Below are 20517 nucleotides of genomic sequence, written 5' to 3' on the forward strand. Positions count from 1 at the left end.
GAGCTTTACGTGTCAATTTACAGCAGATCTGAAGACATCAGCATAATAAATGAGGTGAAAACAGGAACTATTGACATGAAATAAAGAGTGTTTTCAGCAGTTTCTCTGTTAATATTGATGATTCTCAGACTATCAACACTCATTCAACAAGACATTCAGATCATCTCACTTTATTCTGAGTGTTTACTGTTAGAAACTGATTATTTGAGTCAGGATATATGAGAAAAGACTATAAAACTGATCTATTGAAAGACAATACTGATATTTCTCACAATATGACATTAATAACAAAAAAACAAACACTAATGACACTCATCTTCATCAACCTCTACAGATAAATAACTACAGCACACAATATGTCCATATTAATCTAAATATAGTTTGATTTTATGATAACTGCATTAATTTCAATAAAGTAAATATAGCTGCAAGCAGCAATTCGGGGCCAAGCCCCAGAAGGGGCATTAGCGCAATACGGAGCAGGAAGAGCAAAAACAGCAGAAATTGAATGTACATGCTAAACAGCTCGTTCAGAAGGACAGGTGGAAATGAAATGAAAATTAATAGAAGTTCAGAGCATGAACACGGAATGAACTAAAAACACTTGTATCTCATTCAAGAGGAATAAAGATTAGTACAATGCTTATTTGGATAAAAAAGGTATCAAAATGACTCATTACACACAATTGTATAAAGGCACCCCACACGGGATTCGAACCCACAACCTCCAGGTCCAATGTCCATTTCTCAACTCATTGCACCACTGTGCAGGTGAATGTTGGCATACCTGCCGAAGTTGATTAGTTCATGTGAAAATGAACTCAAAATGAAGAATTTTTATAAAACTGCACTGAATGTTATATTTAATAACTACTTTAGATCATTCTGCAGCTCATCATGCTGTAGCGCAATACAGAGCAGGAAGAGGAAAAACAGCAGAAAATGAACAAACATGAAACAGCTGGTTCAGAATTACGGGCGAAAATGAACTCAGAACTTATGTACATAAGCTTAGATGAAAATGAACACAGCATGAAACAAAAAGCATTTATTTCTAATCCAAGAGGCAGTAAAGGAATCAAAACACACTATTTCATAAAACCACTCCACCTGGGATTCGAACCCACTATCTTGGGGTGCAGAGCTCATCAGGTAACTGGCTTTACATATTGAGCTACTTGAGGATGCACATTCAAAAATCTGTGGAAGAGAACTTTTAGTGTAAGAAAGAATTTACAAAAAAGCATTACTTAGCATGCTAACCATATTAGCATGCTAAGCTAACTTAATGCTAATGAAGCTCATGGTTAACTTGATAGCTGAAGAGCCACATTAAAGAGAATGACAACTGGTTAGCATGCTAAGCTAACTAGCATAAGACAACAAACACAAGCAAGGTCACATTCAGAGATGAATATCTTGGGAATGGTAGCGAATATCAAAAATCCATTCAGTCATTTCTGTGCGGCTCGGTCCAAAGATCACCTGAGCTGATTTTGGACAAAATTGGACAAAAATTGTAGGAGGAGTAGTGAAAAAATGGAATACTGTACTTTTCAAAATGGCCACTACTGTACTGGGTGGAGTCTTAATGTAAGATATTGAATGTGATCAGTATGAAGAGAGGAATCAGTTGTATTGACATTCATTTTTCTGGAACAAAGGGTTCAAAAGTTATAACCTTTACAAAAGTGAATATTTGAACTGGTGGTGGCGCTATAGACTTAGTCCTAGATACTCCAAAGTTGGTCAAATTACTTTTAATTACTATCACTACAAGCATGCCAAATTTGATAATTTTCCTTCTTATGGTTCATTGATTACCATACAGGGGGAAGAAGAATAACTACGAATTTGGACATAAAGGAATTGCATGTGATAGCTTCAGATTAGACCAGTTTTAGGCAGAATGCCTAGAACAGACACAAGTTCTGCATCTTTTTCTGCCACAGTACCTCATGCGGTCTGGGCATGTGTCACACTGAGTTTCGAACCCACGATGCAGAGCATTCGGGATCCGTGGCGTAACACATTGAGCTAATCAGCCATGCAAGGTCATCAGTATGCTAAGCAGAGGTTTCAGTGTGAGAAAGAGTTCACAAAAAAAAAAGCTTCATAGCATGTTAACCATATTAGTATGCAAAGTTATTTAATGCCAACTAAGTTTTGGTTAATCTGTTGACTGAAGACCACATTAGAAAGAATAGCAATAGTTTAGCATGCTAAGCAATTACTGTGCTAAGCTAACTAGTATAAGACAACAAACACAAGCAAGGTCACATTCAGAGATGAATATCTCGGAAATGGTAGCGAATATCAAAAATCCGTTCAGTCATTTCTGTGCGGCTCGGTCCAAAGATCATCTGAGCTGATTTTGGACAAAATTGACCAAAATTTGTGGGAGGAGTAGCGAAAAAACTGTTTTTGATTTAATTCAATATGGCAGACAGGTACATTTAAGGAAAATGACAAATGACACATTGTCGGAATCGGCATAAGCCAGGGAATAAAATGACATAAAGCACACAAATTTTGGATAATGTTTTCAAAAGTTATAAGCAATTTTGCAAAAATCATTATATCTGTGGAACACTAGGTGGCGCTGTGCTGAAACTTCTCATGTACCTTCAGGACACTATGATGGTCATATGTACCAAATTTTGTGATGATATGTCAAATTGTTTAAAAGTTATTGCAATTTATGACAAAATTCAAAATGGCGGACATGTGGTTCATCCGATGTTGACGAATTCGATATCCTCGGATTCGGCATGGCACAGGGAATCCATAGACACCAAGATCTTGATTTTCTAATAAAGTGTTCAAAAGTTATTGGCCAAAATAGCCATTTTTCAGATCTCATGACCTGTAGGTGGCGCTGTTCCCAAATTTGGCATGGAACCTCAGATCATGGTCTTGATCAAGTGTACCAATTTTAGTTTTGATTGCTCAAAGTTTGGCCGAGATACAGCCTCTATAGCAATTTTGGGTCAACCTTGTTAACTTCGTGACATCATAACTTTTGAACAAAGATGAATAAAAAAAATCTGTTCAGTCATTTCTGTGCGGCTCAGACCAAAGATCACTTGATCAAAGTTTGGACAAAATTGGACAAATTTTGAAGGAGGAGTAGCGAAAAAACGGAATACTGTACTTTTCAAAATGGCCACTACTGTACTGGGTGGAGACTTAATGTAAGATATTGAATGTGATCAGTATGAAGAGAGGAATCAGTTGTATTGACATTCATTTTTCTGGAACAAAGGGTTCAAAAGTTATAACCTTTACAAAAGTGAATATTTGAACTGGTGGTGGCGCTATAGACTTAGTCCTAGATACTCCAAAGTTGGTCAAATTACTTTTAATTACTATCACTACAAGCATGCCAAATTTGATAATTTTCCTTCTTATGGTTCATTGATTACCATACAGGGGGAAGAAGAATAACTACGAATTTGGACATAAAGGAATTGCATGCGATAGCTTCAGATTAGACCAGTTTTAGGCAGAATGCCTAGAACAGACACAAGTTCTGCATCTTTTCCTGCCACAGTACCTCATGCGGTCTGGGCATGTGTCACACTGAGTTTCGAACCCACGATGCAGAGCATTCGGGATCCGTGGCGTAACACATTGAGCTAATCAGCCATGCAAGTTCATCAGTATGCTAAGCAGAGGTTTCAGTGTGAGAAAGAGTTCACAAAAAAAAAAGCTTCATAGCATGTTAACCATATTAGTATGCAAAGTTATTTAATGCCAACTAAGTTTTGGTTAACCTGTTGACTGAAGACCACATTAGAAAGAATAGCAATAGTTTAGCATGCTAAGCAATTACTGTGCTAAGCTAACTAGCATAAGACAACAAACACAAGCAAGGTCACATTCAGAGATGAATATCTCGGAAATGGTAGCGAATATCAAAAATCCGTTCAGTCATTTCTGTGCGGCTCGGTCCAAAGATCATCTGAGCTGATTTTGGACAAAATTGACCAAAATCTGTAGGAGGAGTAGCGAAAAAACTGTTTTTCATTTACTTCAATATGGCAGACAGGTACATTTAAGGAAAATGGCAAATGATACATTGTCGGAATCGGCATAAGCCAGGGAATAAAATGACATGAAGCAAACACATTTTGGAAAGTGTTTTCAAAAGTTATAAGCGTTTTTGAAATAATCATTACATCTGTGGAACAGTAGGTGGCGCTGTGCTGAAACTTCTCAGGTACCTTCACGACCTTCTAAAGGTCATACATACCAATTTTTGTGAAGATATGTCAAATTGTTTAAAAGATATCGCAATTTATGACAAAATTCAAAATGGCGGACACGTGATACATCCAATATTGACAGAATCGGTATCGTCGGATTCGGCATGATCCAAGGAATCCATAGACACCAAGATCTTGATTTTCTGACAAACTGTTCAAAAGTTATTGGCCAAAATAGCCATTTTTCATATCTCATGACCTGTAGGTGGCGCTGAATAAAAAATGAATAAAAAAAATCTGTTCAGTCATTTCTGTGCGGCTCCGTCCAAAGATAATCTGATCAAAGATTGGACAAAATTGGACAAATTTTGAAGGAGGAGAAGCGAAAAAAACAAATACTGTACTTTTCAAAATGGCCGCTACTGTAATGGGTGGAGACTTAATGTAAGAAGTTGAATAGCATCAGCATGAAGAGACGAATCAGATGAACTAAATTTAATTTTTCTATGACAAACAGTTCAAATGTTAAAACCGTTAGAATTTTGAACTGGTGGTGGCGCTATAGAGTTGGTTCTAGAGACTCCAAATTTGGTCCAATCACTATTCATGAGCATCTCTACAACTGTGCCAAATTTCATCATTTTCTCATGTTCCGTTGATAGGGCTGCCATAGACTCCCATTCGGGAGGAAGAATAATAATAATAAAAGGGAAAACGTACAATTACAATAGGGGCTACAGCCCCTTCGAGGCTTGGCCCCTAATAATAATAAAAAGGAAAACGTACAATTACAATAGGGGCTACAGCCCCTTCGGGGCTTGGCCCCTAATTAAGTGATTAACATATTGCAGTTTTGTATAGCAGAAACTGACAATAATCATAAAACCTTTAAAAATAAATAGAAGCACAAAGCAACATTTAATCTTTCCAGTATCAATCTGTTCATATTTATCTCTATTAACATTGAAGTAAAAATTTAAAATATCTCAAGGCTCATTATAGGCTCATTGTAAAGTATTTAGCAGTATCATATATTTTAATAATATTAGTCATTCAGTAACAGTTCTTCTCACTCCAAACACTGAAACAATGGTGAGTTTCATTGTTTTTTGTGTTGTCAGGATCAACAGTCTCTGGTTAGAGTCTCTAGGGTCATTCCATGGTCCCTGTTTCTCCTTTTAACACCTCCAGAATCCAGCTGGACACTGTAGGATCTCGAGTCGATGGGCTTCACCACTGTGCCCTTTCTCCAGATCTTATGAGGCTCAAATGCTTGTATTCTCACAGTCACCTTGTTTTAGTGTGTCTGAGTTTGTATCTGATCTGTTAAAGTATGTTTGTTGCAGTTGTTGGAGGCTGTTTTTCATGGGTAGTCGTGTCTTAGTGCCACTGTTGCTGTTTTTTCTTTGGTCACTATTCTGTCTATTGCAAGAAAGCTCTCGTAACTCACTTTGATTAGCTTAGAAATGCTGTGAGACCTTGAGAAGAATCTGGGAAAATTCTTACATCAACCAAGAAGCTTAGACCAGTGATACGGCATAACTGAGTCATAATTTATAATATTTTAAGACTTTGAACAAGAACATACACAGATAAGTATTCTGACCAAATTGTCAGTCATTTAAAATGCTTATAATTTAGGCCAGACTCTACTTACTAACCTGAGAATAATAATGATAAGGTTAAAAGTGTTGATCAGAGTACAGACCGCAAAACAATCTGATAAAGATATATTACCCTTGATATCCTTGTCATAAAAGAGTTTGTTCTAGTCAGTTTGATGTTCATTCACACCATGAGTTTGAGATCTGTGAGGGGAATTGATGGGAATCGATCTCTAGTTTTTTCTGCTGCCATTTTATTTCTACTCTTTTAACATATTTGGACTTTATTTCAACTTTGTCACTTTACATTATTAAAACACTGGAACAGAAAGTGCTAAATACATTGAGCCTGTAGCTAATGAGCCACATAAGATATTTTAAAATGATAAATAAATGTATAAAAGTTTGACTCCAGAAACATTAAATTGCTTTGTGGTGCTGTTTAATTTTTAAAAAAAATGTTTTTCCATCTAATTACATGAATGCATTATATATAGTTACTAGAAAATCAAATTATTTATATGGATGTTATGCTGCTGTAGTTATATATCTTGTAATGGTGCCATTAGTGTTTGTTTTGTATTATTGGAGTTTTATCCATGTCATATTGTGATAAATAGTATTAGCCTTACTCCGATAATCAGTTTCTAACAGCAAACACTCAGAATAAAGTGAGATGATCTGAATGTCTTGTTGAATGACTGTTGATAGTCATCAATATTAACTGCTGAAAACACTATTTCATGTCAATAGTTCCTGTTTTCACCTCATTTATTATGCTGATGTCTTCAGATCTGCTGTAAATTGACACTTAAAGATCATTTCATTGCTGTCAACAGAACAATGTTCAATTTAGAAATAAAATGTTCTGAATTAGCATCAGTTGTTTTACGAAAGACTGATATAAATTCTTATTGCAGTTAGTTTATGGATGAAATACAAACAACAAAAAACTTGTCAGTACTAAGTACAAAATCATTTGATGACATTTAAACACTGTATTTAATGGCCACAGTGCAGCCCAAAATACTCTTTAATTGTCATTTTAAATATTTATACTTTATATAGTGTATAGTTATACACTATCCTTCAAACCACTAAGTTTTAATCATATAAAATTTAACTAAATGTAGTTCTCTTATTATTTTATATATTTTATTAAGTACAGGCAAAAAAATAAAATAAATAAATAACTGTTGTTTCCTTTTTACATTAAATATATCTGTTACACTAAATGATGATGCAACATTAAATAATTTTGTTTTTAAATACAAAAGTTGTTTGAAACATTAAAATACACTTGCATTTAACTGATTTTCTATGTTAAATCATTTTTTTTGCATTTAATTTGATGCAGACACATTTGATATCTGGACTTTAACCCTATAAAAACAAATACAGTAACTGATATTTTTGATTTTTGCAGATCAGCTCCTCCCACATCACTCACATCATCAGTGAAGCTCCTCCCACAGCAGTTCATCAATAAATGCAGGAATATTCCCATCAGACGAGCATCAGAGCATCAGGAAGAGCTGAAATCTGCAAAGACTGAGTTTATTAAAGAGGACAGTGAGAACATGAGTGATCCAGAACCCTGCAGAATGAAACACACTGAAGATACTGAAGAACAAAGAGGTTGGTGTTTATTCTTCATTCATTCATGATGCTGAACAACATTCATGATAGAAAGATTCAAGCTCTTCTGCACATTTAGAGAAACAGTAAAACTATGAAATGAGACATAATGTTCTTTTCTAACAAAAGTTCAGTAAAGGGAAGTTTGAGAAACTTTCATAATGATTGTCAACATCTGATCAAACTAAATATTTATTTTACATTATTTCAATATATATATATATATATATATATATATATATATATATATATATATATATATATATATATATATATATATTGTGTTTATAGTGTTTCCAGAATTTCAATATAGTTTACAACATTGTTAATAAACTGTAAACACCAAAATGTTTGAGGTAAATGAACTTTCCAGATTGGCTGACAGGGTTGTAAGTGTAACTTGAGCAAAATCTCTTCTTACAGTAACTTTGGTAACAGGGTTGATGAATGCAGTCATTCATTTGTGTAAAAACTGAGACAATGGATTGAGATTATTTTCTTGTCCTCCCATCATGCTGTAGAGAGAGCCCAGATGATGTCACTTCCTGGTTGTTTTTGAAAGCAGGAAATCATGTCAGAAGTAACAGGGTTGAGTGAATCATGAAGGACAATGATAATAACACATTTAAAGATGCAGCCAGTCTAGACTTTGAGCATGTGAACTTTCTACAGACGCTGAAACTGTCATGATATGATGTCACACTCCGTGAATCTCTTTAAAAACATAAATAACAAATAAGAATAATTTCAAAATGTACAATCTACTCGACTTTACAGCAAGCTTCACTTGATCTTGTGTTTCTGGTGTCCCACATTCACATGTGCATGAATGGAAGTCAGTGGAAGGAAAGTCTAGTGTGTCCGGCCCTTAATAATTACACAGTTTTAGGAAAATAAATTAAATATCAGTCTAAAAGTTGATGTCAAAATAATGCTGTTAATATCACATTAGATATTTTTGTGATTGATCAAATATATTTAATAGTTCTCACAACAGAAACATGCTCCAATGTTTTAAATATAATAATTGAGTAAAGAGCACAGGACACGCCTTGCCCAAACTTCTCTTTTCTCCTCGTTTATCTGTTTACCCTTCCCCTCCCTCTCCCTCATCCCTTCCTCTCCCCCTGATTCTAGACACTGAAAGTTCACTAAAAATGCCTGTAGACCACATATGATGTTTCTTGTGAATCCATTATGGTCTGTCAGTGGTATAATGCAAGTCAGTGGGAACTTAGTCTATAAGAGTAAAAAAAAAAAAAAAAAGTGCATAGACACATCCAAATTAAACCCTGCGGCTTGTGATGTCACATTGATGTCCTAAGACACGAAACGATGGGTTTGTGCGAGAAACCGAACAATATTTATATATTTTTTTTACATCCAAAACACCACTACGTCCATCCGGTTAGTGATGATGGAAGTGATGTCTAGCGCTTTGCCTCAATGAGTGCGAGACACCTTTTCCTTTGTCGGAGCGTGTTCAGACCTCACTTACCGGATGACATCTCTTTTTCAATACTACAAACTGATAACAGTCAGATAAGTATGATTTTAACCATACCAGGGCAGTTCCACTAATGTGAACATAGTTTTCGAGTCTGTTTAGAAGAATATTGTGATCAATAGTGTCAAATGCAGCACTAAGATCCAGTAACACTAATAGAGAGATACAACCACGATCTGATGATAAGAGCAAATCATTAGTAATGAGAGCAGTCTCAGTACTATGGTACGGTCTAAATCCTGACTGGAAATCCTCACAGATATTATTTCTTTCTAAAAAGGAACATAGTTGTGATGAAACTGCCTTTTCTAGTATTTTTGACAGAAAAGTGAGATTTGAAATCGGCCTGTAATTGACTAATTCTCTAGGATCAAGTTGTGTTTTTTTAATAAGAGGTTTAATAACAGCCAGCTTAAAAGTTTTTGGTACGTATCCTAGTGATAAAGATGAATTAACAATATTAAGAAGAGGATCTATGACCTCTGGAAGCATCTCTTTCAATAGCTTAGTTGGTATAGGCTCTAACATACAGATTTTGATTGTTGATTTTGATGATATAACAATTTTCGACAATACTTCCTCTCCTAAAGCAGCGAATGAATTGAATTTTTCCTTACACTGTCTGACGCGATACTGTAGTAGACGATTGCATGGTAGACGGTTGCATAATTTTTTCTCTAATATTATCAATCTTGCAAGTAAATAAGTTCATAAAGTCATTACCGCTATGCTGTTTGGAAGCATCAGAAGTTGAAGGTTTATTTCTTGTTAATTTAGCCACTGTATCAAATAAATACCTAGGGTTGTGTTTATTTTCTTCTAAAAGATTTGAAAATAAGAATATCTAACATTTCTAAGGCCTGTCTGTACTCAATCATTCTCTCTCTCCATTAAATCTCCATTTAATTTATATATATATGTATATAAGAGCTTATTTGACTTTGTTTTTTGGTGTTCTATATAAGATGCAGTAAGAACATGAACAAAGAAACAAAGTAAAACAAACTGAGAAATACAATAAAACAAAGATACAAATGAAATAAAGTGCTTTCATTTGCTCATGTGTTCAGGTAAGTAATGTAGGCCTAGTCTATCAAAAAAATCTAAGTAAAGTAACCAAATGTAAAATATCACTGGTTTTCGCAGTATAAATTAATAGATCAATGCTTATTAAAGCTAACTATATTCAAATGAAGAGCTGTGAGGGATTTTCTCTTTGCATTTTGTTGTTTGATTAACACTGATGGCATAATTGTCAAAAGGTGACTGATGTCACTTTAAGACAATAGATATTAACACACATCGGATTTTCTACCAGCTGTTCATGTACACTTACAATATAAACTGCATTGCACCTGAAGCCCAAAGTGTTTGTTTGTCTATTTGAATTTTAAAACATTGAAGGCACAATATTTCATGCAAGAGATGCTGTTCCTTAGACTGAATTACTGGCGACTTTGGCGAGATCGAATTTGCAAGATAATGTCTATATAACAATAATAATAGAGAAGCACTCAAGCAACAGGAGGATCAACATCCTGTAAATGCTTTTGTGTTATTTCTACATACTGACTGTTTTTGTGTTATTTCTAGTTTGATTTTAGTGCTGTGTCGTTGCTTGGAGGTTTGTTTACTGTTTTCACATGGCAAGTTGTGTTTGTTCTCATTTTGATCTGAGTCAGTAAGGCGTGGCCAAAGCCAGCTTATAGTACTGTTGTAATTTAGCATTTATTAGAGAGAAGCTGTCAAGCAACAGGATGATCTACACACTGTAAGTGTTTTTGTGTTATGTCTAGTTTGATTTTAGTGCTGTGTCGTTGCTAGCAAGTTTATTTATTTTATTTGCTTTTTAAAAAAGGACGATGCACATTAATTAACACACAAGAAACAAGTCACATGTAAATGTGCCAGATTTAGCCATTCTGGCAGGTTGATGGTTAAAAAAAAAAAAAAAAATCTTCATACAAAGCCAGAAACAAACAAGAAACCACTATTTTAAATTGTGAAAACAAATATTTGATTATCCAATAACCAACCTTTTATCATTTTAGAGAAAGAAGCAAGAGACGTTATGTTTCTTAGTTCTATGGGTATAGTATTCCAGGCATGTACTGCTGTTAAAGCCATGGTTAGCAATCTCTGGAAGCCTCTGTTAGCTCCTGAAATGTCACGTCTAGTTCTTCTTTAGAGTAATTTGTGGACTAAAGGTGTACAAAGTGTAAGAATTGAAAATATCCAAAGATATTTTAAATTGAACAAAGACATTTGCTTTACTGTTTCACACCCCTCTCTCTTGCCACGGGCCATTTGGGAGGCACAAAGGTGATAGTGATCAAGGTCTGTAGGCCAAGATGTTTGTACATCGGGGGTCTACAAATGGTCACACCTTTAGTACAGTGGGGGAAAGTTTTAATCTTCTCATTGGTCAGTTTGAATGTCTCACATTTGAGTTTCAGTCACATGGTCAAGGAAGGGATAAAAGAGGATTTTAACTGTTGCTCTGGTCTCTTTTCTATGCTCTTCTTCCTTGGATCTCGGGCACTCCCTTGCCCTCTCTCTCTCTCTCTCTCTCTCTCTCTTTATTTCTCTTTCTCTCTCTCAGGTAACTTTTTACATACATGCTGTGTACAATTAATGGTATATGATTTTATCATCTCATACATCTATTTTGTAATTATTTTAAGTGTAGCCATAATCAGATATTGTCATTAAACCCTTTCTATTACAAATGATGTGCTAACTAGTTTTGATTTAGTAACATTAATGTGTTCCCTATTGCAATACAATTTTGTCACACTATAGCAACGCTCTCCCACATATTTTGCTATTATAACTGCGCTTATTTCCGTCGTTGGTATAAGTTGCAGTGGGTGGTAATAGACAAGAAATGTACAGTATTCTAACATCTTACTGATGAAGTTTCTTTAGTCGCTCGGCAAACCTTACAGCCTGAACCCCTGTAGGAGTTCCACCCTTAGAGATGGTGCCGAAACCCGGGATCCCTTGCAGTGAGTTTTCTGAAATCTACTTTGATCGGTCATCAGAATGAGGAAATTTTTTCACAGTTGAATTTGTGAATGGATTAAAGCTGACCATCTCACCAAGGAATGGGTAAGTCTGTTTTAATTGTTTAATGGTATGATATTCAGATCTCCTCAGGGATGGAAGGGAAAATTTCTGAAAAGAGTGACGTATTATTTGCTTTATGGAGCAAAAAAGTTGAGCCTATCTTTAATGGGAAATACATACCAAAAAATCTCAATTCAGATGATGACATTCTTGCATATTGGGACATAATTGGTAAACATCATAAGAAATCAAAACATGGTGAAATAATTGAGGCTTTAAACTACATGCGTTATAAACGGCTACATGAGTTAACAACATTTCTATCTTCATTTATGGATGTCAAATGTGAAGAAGTGAATTCTAAAAATGCAGAGGTACAAAAGTGTGAGGCAAAGATTCAGGATCTTCAGTCACAGCTGGATAATTTACTAGCTGAGCAGTTAGCTCTGACTGAAAAGTGTAAAAAACACAAAGAGACCATTGCAGATCTCAAGGCTAAGCTAAATGCTCAAAAGTTTCCCAAAACTCTTAACAACGATGGGGCTAAAAAGCATGTTCACTTCTTAGATGAGGTAAATTGCTCTAATGAATCTGGAATGTTTTGTTCAGAGGCCACTGCTCAAGAAAGTTTGCCTATTTCAGTTCTTAATGATGCAGCACCGTAATAGCGCAGGGTCATGTACCAGAACGCATGGTGTTCAAGCATTTGAGAGTCATGGAAATCCTCAAACTCCAGGAGAACACAGCAAACAACCCGGTGGCAAAGAGAACAGGTTTTGCAGTTCCTGTCAGAAAATAGGCCATACAGAGGACAAATGCTGGGTAGGGGTAGGCCTCCACCTTATTTTCAGAAAGGTAGGAAACCACATTCTAAGAGCAAATATCAGTGCTCATTTGCAGGAAAAACTCTAAGTGAGTTAACTGCATTGTTCATGCAAGGCCTCCAACTTTTAACTTCACTTGCTAGTGGATTAGCAGCCCAATAGCGATCATCCCTTTTGTATTTTCAAATCTATAATTGTGCTAAACACATTGTGCGCATAGAACACATTAAAGTTGTTTGTGATACTATATGTACACATAGACTAGCTGAGTTTATTCTTTAAAACACATGATTGCTTTACTGTAAGTGTTGGATTAAACACTTAGGTTAAGGTTGTAGATGTTATTCATTCTAGGCCATGTATCTTGTGTTAATTGGAATAATAAGTGTAGTACTGAAATTGTGTAGCAATTTCAAGTTGCACGTGCACTATGTTGAATTTATTTGCCTCCTAAATGGAAAACTCAGCTATTTTCCATATAGCTAGAGTAAAACCATGTACAGGAGCATAGAATTGCCATGTGGCTACAATGTGATTCACAGTTGCATTAACCATGAAAATGCTTTCCTCACAACAGGATTCAGTAACTCTGAACTTTGCACTTTATCATGCTCTCTAACAAAAACATTGGTGTTGAAGGTTTTTGAGCCGGATCAAACCTCATGCTCACATTCTCATGCTGGCTCCCTGTTATAACAGGACCAAATTTGCATCACAATTGTAAAACTCCCTCACCTTAGTTTGGAGCATGATTGAATTTACACATAGCCACAGCTAAATGCAGCCACATAGATTTGATCTTCACACAAAGTCAAATCTACATCTACATATGTCTCACAAAATGTTTGCATATAATGTTTTTGTTTTTAAGTCTTTAAGTCTAGACTGCACTATGACTGTGAATTTCATCCAGTTGTTGTTGTTGTTTTTTTTACTTTGGATTTAATAAATCACTTAGTTATTTGTCTCACCAAATTAAATATTAAAATGTTAGTATTTCTCATTCTACCTAAGCACAAAAGGTATATTATCATAAATGCATTTGAAACAATTCTGAAGCATATTTCATTTGTTTCTTTGTATTTTGTCCATTTGACTTGTAACAATGTTTTTGGACATTTATTCAATTGAATCTCTGTATTGGTTACACTGAATAATTTGTTAATACTCTTCATGAAATGGGGTGTTTTAAACCAACATTTGTTGTTTTGTTATTATGCAATTTATTTCAATGTTTCCAGAAACAATGTAAGAGCTTGTAAGATCTTCTTTTATTCTCACCTTGACCACTTTATCAAGTACATCAATTTAAGGGCATATTGCCAGAGACAAATTTAATCCGACCACATCAAACCTCTGACCAATGAAAACTGCCATATGTATGCTTTTGCTGTTTGTTGTGCTATATGTTCTTTTAAATAACAGGATCCCTGCTGCCAAAGTTCAAATCCTGTGTCTTGTCTCAAAGGAGGGACAACTGAGTTCTACCATTATCAGTGCCTGATTCTTGTGGAGATGTTAAGTGTTCGATGGATGATTTGCATATCTATGAATGGTGCAACACCATTTGATGGACCTTCTCATGCAGGACTGAAAGAAAAACAAAGACTGAAGACTGACCGACTGCTATTGCAACAAGTCTGGACAAGAAGTCTGAAGTTGACATCTACACACAACAGAAAGCATGTCTTCATGGATTGTGCCACCTTTTGACACATGAGTGTGGCCAACGGTGCCAAGGAGGGACTGTAAGAATTGAAAATATCCAAAGATATTTTAAATTGAACAAAGACATTTGCTTTACTGTTTCACACCCCTCTCTCTTGCCACGGGCCATTTGGGAGGCACAAAGGTGATAGTGATCAAGGTCTGTAGGCCAAGATGTTTGTACATCGGGGGTCTACAAATGGTCACACCTTTAGTACAGTGGGGGAAAGTTTTAATCTTCTCATTGGTCAGTTTGAATGTCTCACATTTGAGTTTCAGTCACATGGTCAAGGAAGGGATAAAAGAGGATTTTAACTGTTGCTCTGGTCTCTTTTCTATGCTCTTCTTCCTTGGATCTCGGGCACTCCCTTGCCCTCTCTCTCTCTCTCTCTCTCTCTCTCTCTTTATTTCTCTTTCTCTCTCTCAGGTAACTTTTTACATACATGTTGTGTACAATTAATGGTATATGATTTTATCATCTCATACATCTATTTTGTAATTATTTTAAGTGTAGCCATAATCAGATATTGTCATTAAACCCTTTCTATTACAAATGATGTGCTAACTAGTTTTGATTTAGTAACATTAATGTGTTCCCTATTGCAATACAATTTTGTCACACTATAGCAACGCTCTCCCACATATTTTGCTATTATAACTGCGCTTATTTCCGTCGTTGGTATAAGTTGCAGTGGGTGGTAATAGACAAGAAATGTACAGTATTCTAACATCTTACTGATGAAGTTTCTTTAGTCGCTCGGCAAACCTTACAGCCTGAACCCCTGTAGGAGTTCCACCCTTAGAAAAGCGCCCTCCGGCTGCAAGTATTAATTGAAAACACAGTATCCAGTCCTCATAGTGATGACAATAAATATTGAATAAATATTACTCCTCTGTATAGAAAATTGACATAAACATATGAGAATTTGTCAACATTTCTCCAAATGTGCATGCTTTTAAGCTAAAAGGCTATATAAAATGCAATAGAGGTAACATAATTGTTCAGACACTTTGCATCACAGAAATGCATTATATTTTAAAGCATACAATAGAATACCATTATTTTAAATGTATTTATTTTTTTGTAATAATAATTCACAGGATTGCTGTTTTTTTTCTGTATGTTTGATATACACCATGATGAGCTTGAAACATGATCACAGAGGTTTTTTTTTTTTTTTTTTTTTTTTTTACATAGCCTACCTGATTGAAATGGCTCATTATTATGCAGGTCATTATGCACGTCTTTTGTCTTTTCAAGTGTGAATCAGAGCATTATTAATTTTTGCAAAATGTCCCTTTTCAAATGGCTTTGATATGTGACTGGTTTATTTTTGCCACGGTGACTTTGCTATGATGGTTAGTGCGGCAGAAATAGGCATTCTGATTGAGTACCATTTGTATAATTTGGAGCAATGTTTTCTTTATTTTCTTAATATTATGTATAATGAATTAAGAATTATTTAAGGAAATGTGGCAGAGCAGTTATTTTGGGAAATTCTGTAGCCAGAAGACCTCTATTCATTGCTGATTGTCTTAATTCAGTAAATCTAAATGTAATAACCAAAACTGGAGTCAAATTAAGCACAGAGCTAAAGTAAAATGGAGGCTAAGCAGTTTTATATCAAAGCAAATCTCAATTTTATGATATTTAACTTCATATATCTCTCTTTAACTTATATTGATGTATTGAAAATTAACACTTCTCTCTCATTTCAGAGCTGATGGAAGTGAAGGAGGAGAGTGAAGAACTGAGTGAAGTGGAGGAGAAACATCATGTCAAATCTGAAGAAAAACCTTTGAGTTGCTCAAAGACTAAAAAGACATTTTTAAAGAAAAGAATAGCAAAAAAATCTTTCACCTGCACTCTGTGTGGAAAAGGTTTTACATACAAATGTCATTTTGAGCGTCACATTAGAGTTCATACTGAAGAGAAGCCATTCACATGTGATCGGTGTGGAAAGAGTTTCACTAAAAAACAATGTTATGATCGTCACATGAGAATTCATACTGGAGAGAAGCCATTCACATGTGATCAATGTGGGAAGAGTTTCACACAAAAAGTGCATCTTACTGGTCACATGACAGCTCACACAGGAGAGAAGCCACACACATGTGATCAATGTGGGAAGAGGTTCCGTCAAACATCAACCCTTAAAAAACACACGAGGATCCACACTGGAGAGAAGCCATTCACTTGTCATCAATGTGGGAAGAGCTTTAGACAATCATCAACCCTTAAAGAACACAGTAAGATCCACACTGGAGAGAAGCCATTCAAATGCGATCAATGTGGCAAAACATTTATTGGGGAACCAACCTTAAAGAAACACCTGAGAGTTCATACGAAGGAGAAGCCATATTCATGTTCTGTGTGTGGAAAGAGATTTTCATTGCTGCAATATTTACATGCGCATCAGAAATTTCACAATGCTGTAAAGGATCATGTGTGCTTTGAGTGTGAGAAGACTTTTACTACAGAAAACTGTTTAAAACTGCACCAGAGAATTCACACTGGAGAAAAACCTTACAAGTGTTCACACTGTGACAAGAGATTCACTCAGGCATCATCTCTGAAAACACATCAGATAATTCACACTGGAGAAAAACCTCACAAGTGTTCACACTGTGACAAGAGATTCAGTCAGTCATCATCTCTTAAAACACATGAGATGATCCACAGCAGTGAAAAGATGCACACGTGTGATCAGTGTGGAAAGAGTTTCTCTATAAAACGCTACCTGAAGATACACATGAAGATCCATGCAGTGGAGAAACCACAACAAGTAGTTCATCTTGATGTGCTGAAAAACAAAGTCTCTGAAGTGTAAGTTAGCCAAATCTCTCCTCTCCACCTGAAGTTGGCGCTGTTGCTCGGTCTGCTGTTAAATTATCCAGGTTATGGATGAGGAGCGATCAGTGTACAGTAATACATAGTAAAGTGCTATATAAATGCCTCATTCAGTCATTTATTAGTTACTCATTTCTTAATATCCAGTCTTGTCTTTTTATATAAAAAAAAAATCATCAGTTGCTGCCTGAGTACTGATCCAACTCAAAGTTCACAGCTAGCCAAGTACAGTTCAAATCCCAGGATGTGTTCTTGATCCACCCCTTTTATTGAGGACACCTTCAAATCAAAATCATATATATCATAATCATATAAATCAAACATATAGCCCCTATTTTAAACACTATTTTACGCCGCAGAGAACAGCTTTACCTCGGCTAGTCCTTCTGACATTTGCCGCTGTCTCTGTAGTGGTTAAACATGAGATATAATTCATCTTTTGTATATTTAACGGGTGATCTTTGGTCTCATGAGTCTATTATTTGTTACATATTTAAGCCATTTAACTTTACCTTTGTATCCTACTAGAGTGCTGACTTTGAATGATTGTTTGTTTACTTTATTTCTTATTGTAGCTTCTTATGCCTTTTGTTTATACTTATTGATCATTAAATCTAACATTTAACAAAAAAGATATAGGGTTGTGTTTTATGTTAATATAAAAAAAAAAATTTAATATTTTTTTTAAATGTAAACAATGAGAGGTTATAAATATACATGCAGTGAAGATAATCAATGAATGTGTTGCCTGAACCACATGCATGGCTATTAATATGTGTAGTGATTTTTACTGTGTCCATCCAAGGACGCGAAGTAATGTGATTTTGGAACACATGTATGAGTACATCAGGTGACCACTTCCCCCCTTTCCCTAGTTCAGGGCACCAGTCAGGGTCTTTCACTCCCAACAGGGGCTTTCATTCATTTAGAATTAATGTAAAGTGGTCAGCTGATTTATCTGAAAGATTGGTGAAATTGCTAACTTGTAGAACCTCTTTTGTATTATCAGCACAAGGAAGACACAAGTGTAATAAAATAAATTTTATTAACAAAAAGATAACAAGAATAACTAACACAACTACTAAATGAATACCATGAATGATAAAGGAATAAAGTGCATAAGATACATAGAATACAAGTGATTATGTTGAGTGTGGCTATGGAAGAGTTACATTATCTTATGGAAAGATGAACTGTTTCTCTGGAAATAATAAGGTGGAGAACCTTATTATGCAACAAACAAATAAACGAAAAAGTATTTGTTACTAACTAACATCAGCTATATTTAATGGGAATTAGGAAATTATATACTGATAATATACAACAATGCCAAGGTCTTTAAAGTTTACCAATGCATTTCTCACTTTCCAAACCACCACCAGAATACCTTTGGCAATATTCTAAACAAATAGAGACTAAACATGATGGAAAAAGATTGAACTGTCATTCAATTGTACATTAACAGCTGTATTTGTATCAGATGTTGCACTACAAATGGCTGTCACTGAGAATACTTATTTCTGTGAATAATTATGAAATGGATGTGTAGTTTGCATCTGTTCTAAGGTTTTCAAACATAGTATTGAATGGATTTAGATGGAGATATTTGTGATCTCTCTTTGTTTCACCCATTGCTGCTAAGGTCCCGGGGAATTTTTATGGCAGTCTCTGGCCAACTTTAGGAAGTATTCTCTAGATGGGTGAAGGGCAGAAACTGCCTGTGGACCAATGAGAAGTCTTGTCCTTCCCAGGCTTGGTACAAGAGGTCTTCTTCTTACCCTCTAAGAGAGGTCTGGATGTTGTCCTTCCATCTTTATCTGATGGCGTTGGACAGTTTGTTTGTGTTAGTCCACCAAGATCCAATCAAAATGTAGCAAACCTTTGTCCGCTGTTATGGCCCGGCCATAAACTGGGCCCTAGAATGTGCTGTTCACTACACAAGCCAGTAAGAGACTATTAACTACTATTATTAATTTTCATTATACTAATGTCTCATTAAAACATCTACAAATGTATAAAACTGATCGGAGCCCATAGAGATTTTGTTCAATGATTCATTGCTGGAGGATGATCTCAGTGAATCCTCATGATTAATGGGTGAACCATTAAAATTTTGTTGAATGACGAGTGGCAAGGCAAAGATCTTTTATAACAACAGTATCTTTACTATGAGACATGCAGGAGTTCAACACGCAATATACAAAACTTCAACACCGTAGCACCAACTCGCGCATGCATATAAGCAAGCTTTAGGATCTTAGTCTGCTCAGATTTAAAGCTACAGAACACTACTATGTTCCACACTAAAAAAATAACAATGTTGTAAACTATATTGAAAATGCCTAAATTCTGGAAACACTCTTACAAACTGTGAAGCAGATATTGAAATAATGTGAAATAAATATTTAGTTTGATCTGATGTTGACAATCATTATGAAAGTTTCTCAAACTTCCCTTTACTGAGCTTTTGTTAGAAAAGAACATTATGTCTCATTTCATAGTTTGACTGTTTCTCTAAATGTGCAGAAGTGCTTGAATCTTTCTATCATGAATGTTGTTCAGCGTCATGAATGAATGAAGAATAAACACCAACCTCTTTGTTCTTCAGTATCTTCAGTGTGTTTCATTCTGCAGGTTTCTGGATCACTCATGTTCTCACTGTCCTCTTTAATAAACTCAGTCTTTGCAGATTTCAGCTCTTCCTGATGCTCTGATGCTCGTCTGATGGGAATATTCCAGCATTTATTGACGAACTAATGTGGGAGGAGCTTCACTGATGATGAATTCCAGTGTGGGAGGAGATTATCTGCAAAAATCAAAAATATAATTTACTGTATTTGTAATCCGCTGTAACCTGATGTTCCTCCGGCTTCACTTGTTTTGCTGAAACATTAGTCATATCAGCATTGAACTGGTTATAGAGCAAGTTTTGCAATGAGTACATGCAAACACACACACACAGGGCTAGGGAGTAACAAAATACATGTAACAACATTATGTATTTAAAATACTAAATTTGAGTAACTGTATTTTGTTACCGTATTTTTTTTATTTTTTTATTAGACAATCTTAGTCAATTAGTCATATTTTTATTTTTAACACTCATTTT

The 20517-nt window shown here is 35.3% G+C and overlaps 1 protein-coding gene across 1 annotated transcript; it reads left to right on the forward strand.

Moving 5' to 3' along the window:
• Window positions 1-7383: 7383 nt before the first annotated feature.
• LOC137013722 (oocyte zinc finger protein XlCOF6-like) lies at window positions 7384-17388 on the forward strand. The gene is made up of 2 exons (XM_067377671.1): window positions 7384-7450; window positions 16277-17388. The coding sequence occupies exons 1-2, from the start codon at window positions 7393-7395 to the stop codon at window positions 17386-17388; spliced, it is 1170 nt and encodes a 389-aa protein (XP_067233772.1). The 5' UTR covers window positions 7384-7392.
• The last annotated feature ends 3129 nt before the right edge of the window (window positions 17389-20517 follow it).

Source organism: Chanodichthys erythropterus, chromosome 3 (assembly GCF_024489055.1).
Source record: "Chanodichthys erythropterus isolate Z2021 chromosome 3, ASM2448905v1, whole genome shotgun sequence".
NCBI lineage: Eukaryota > Metazoa > Chordata > Actinopteri > Cypriniformes > Xenocyprididae > Chanodichthys > Chanodichthys erythropterus.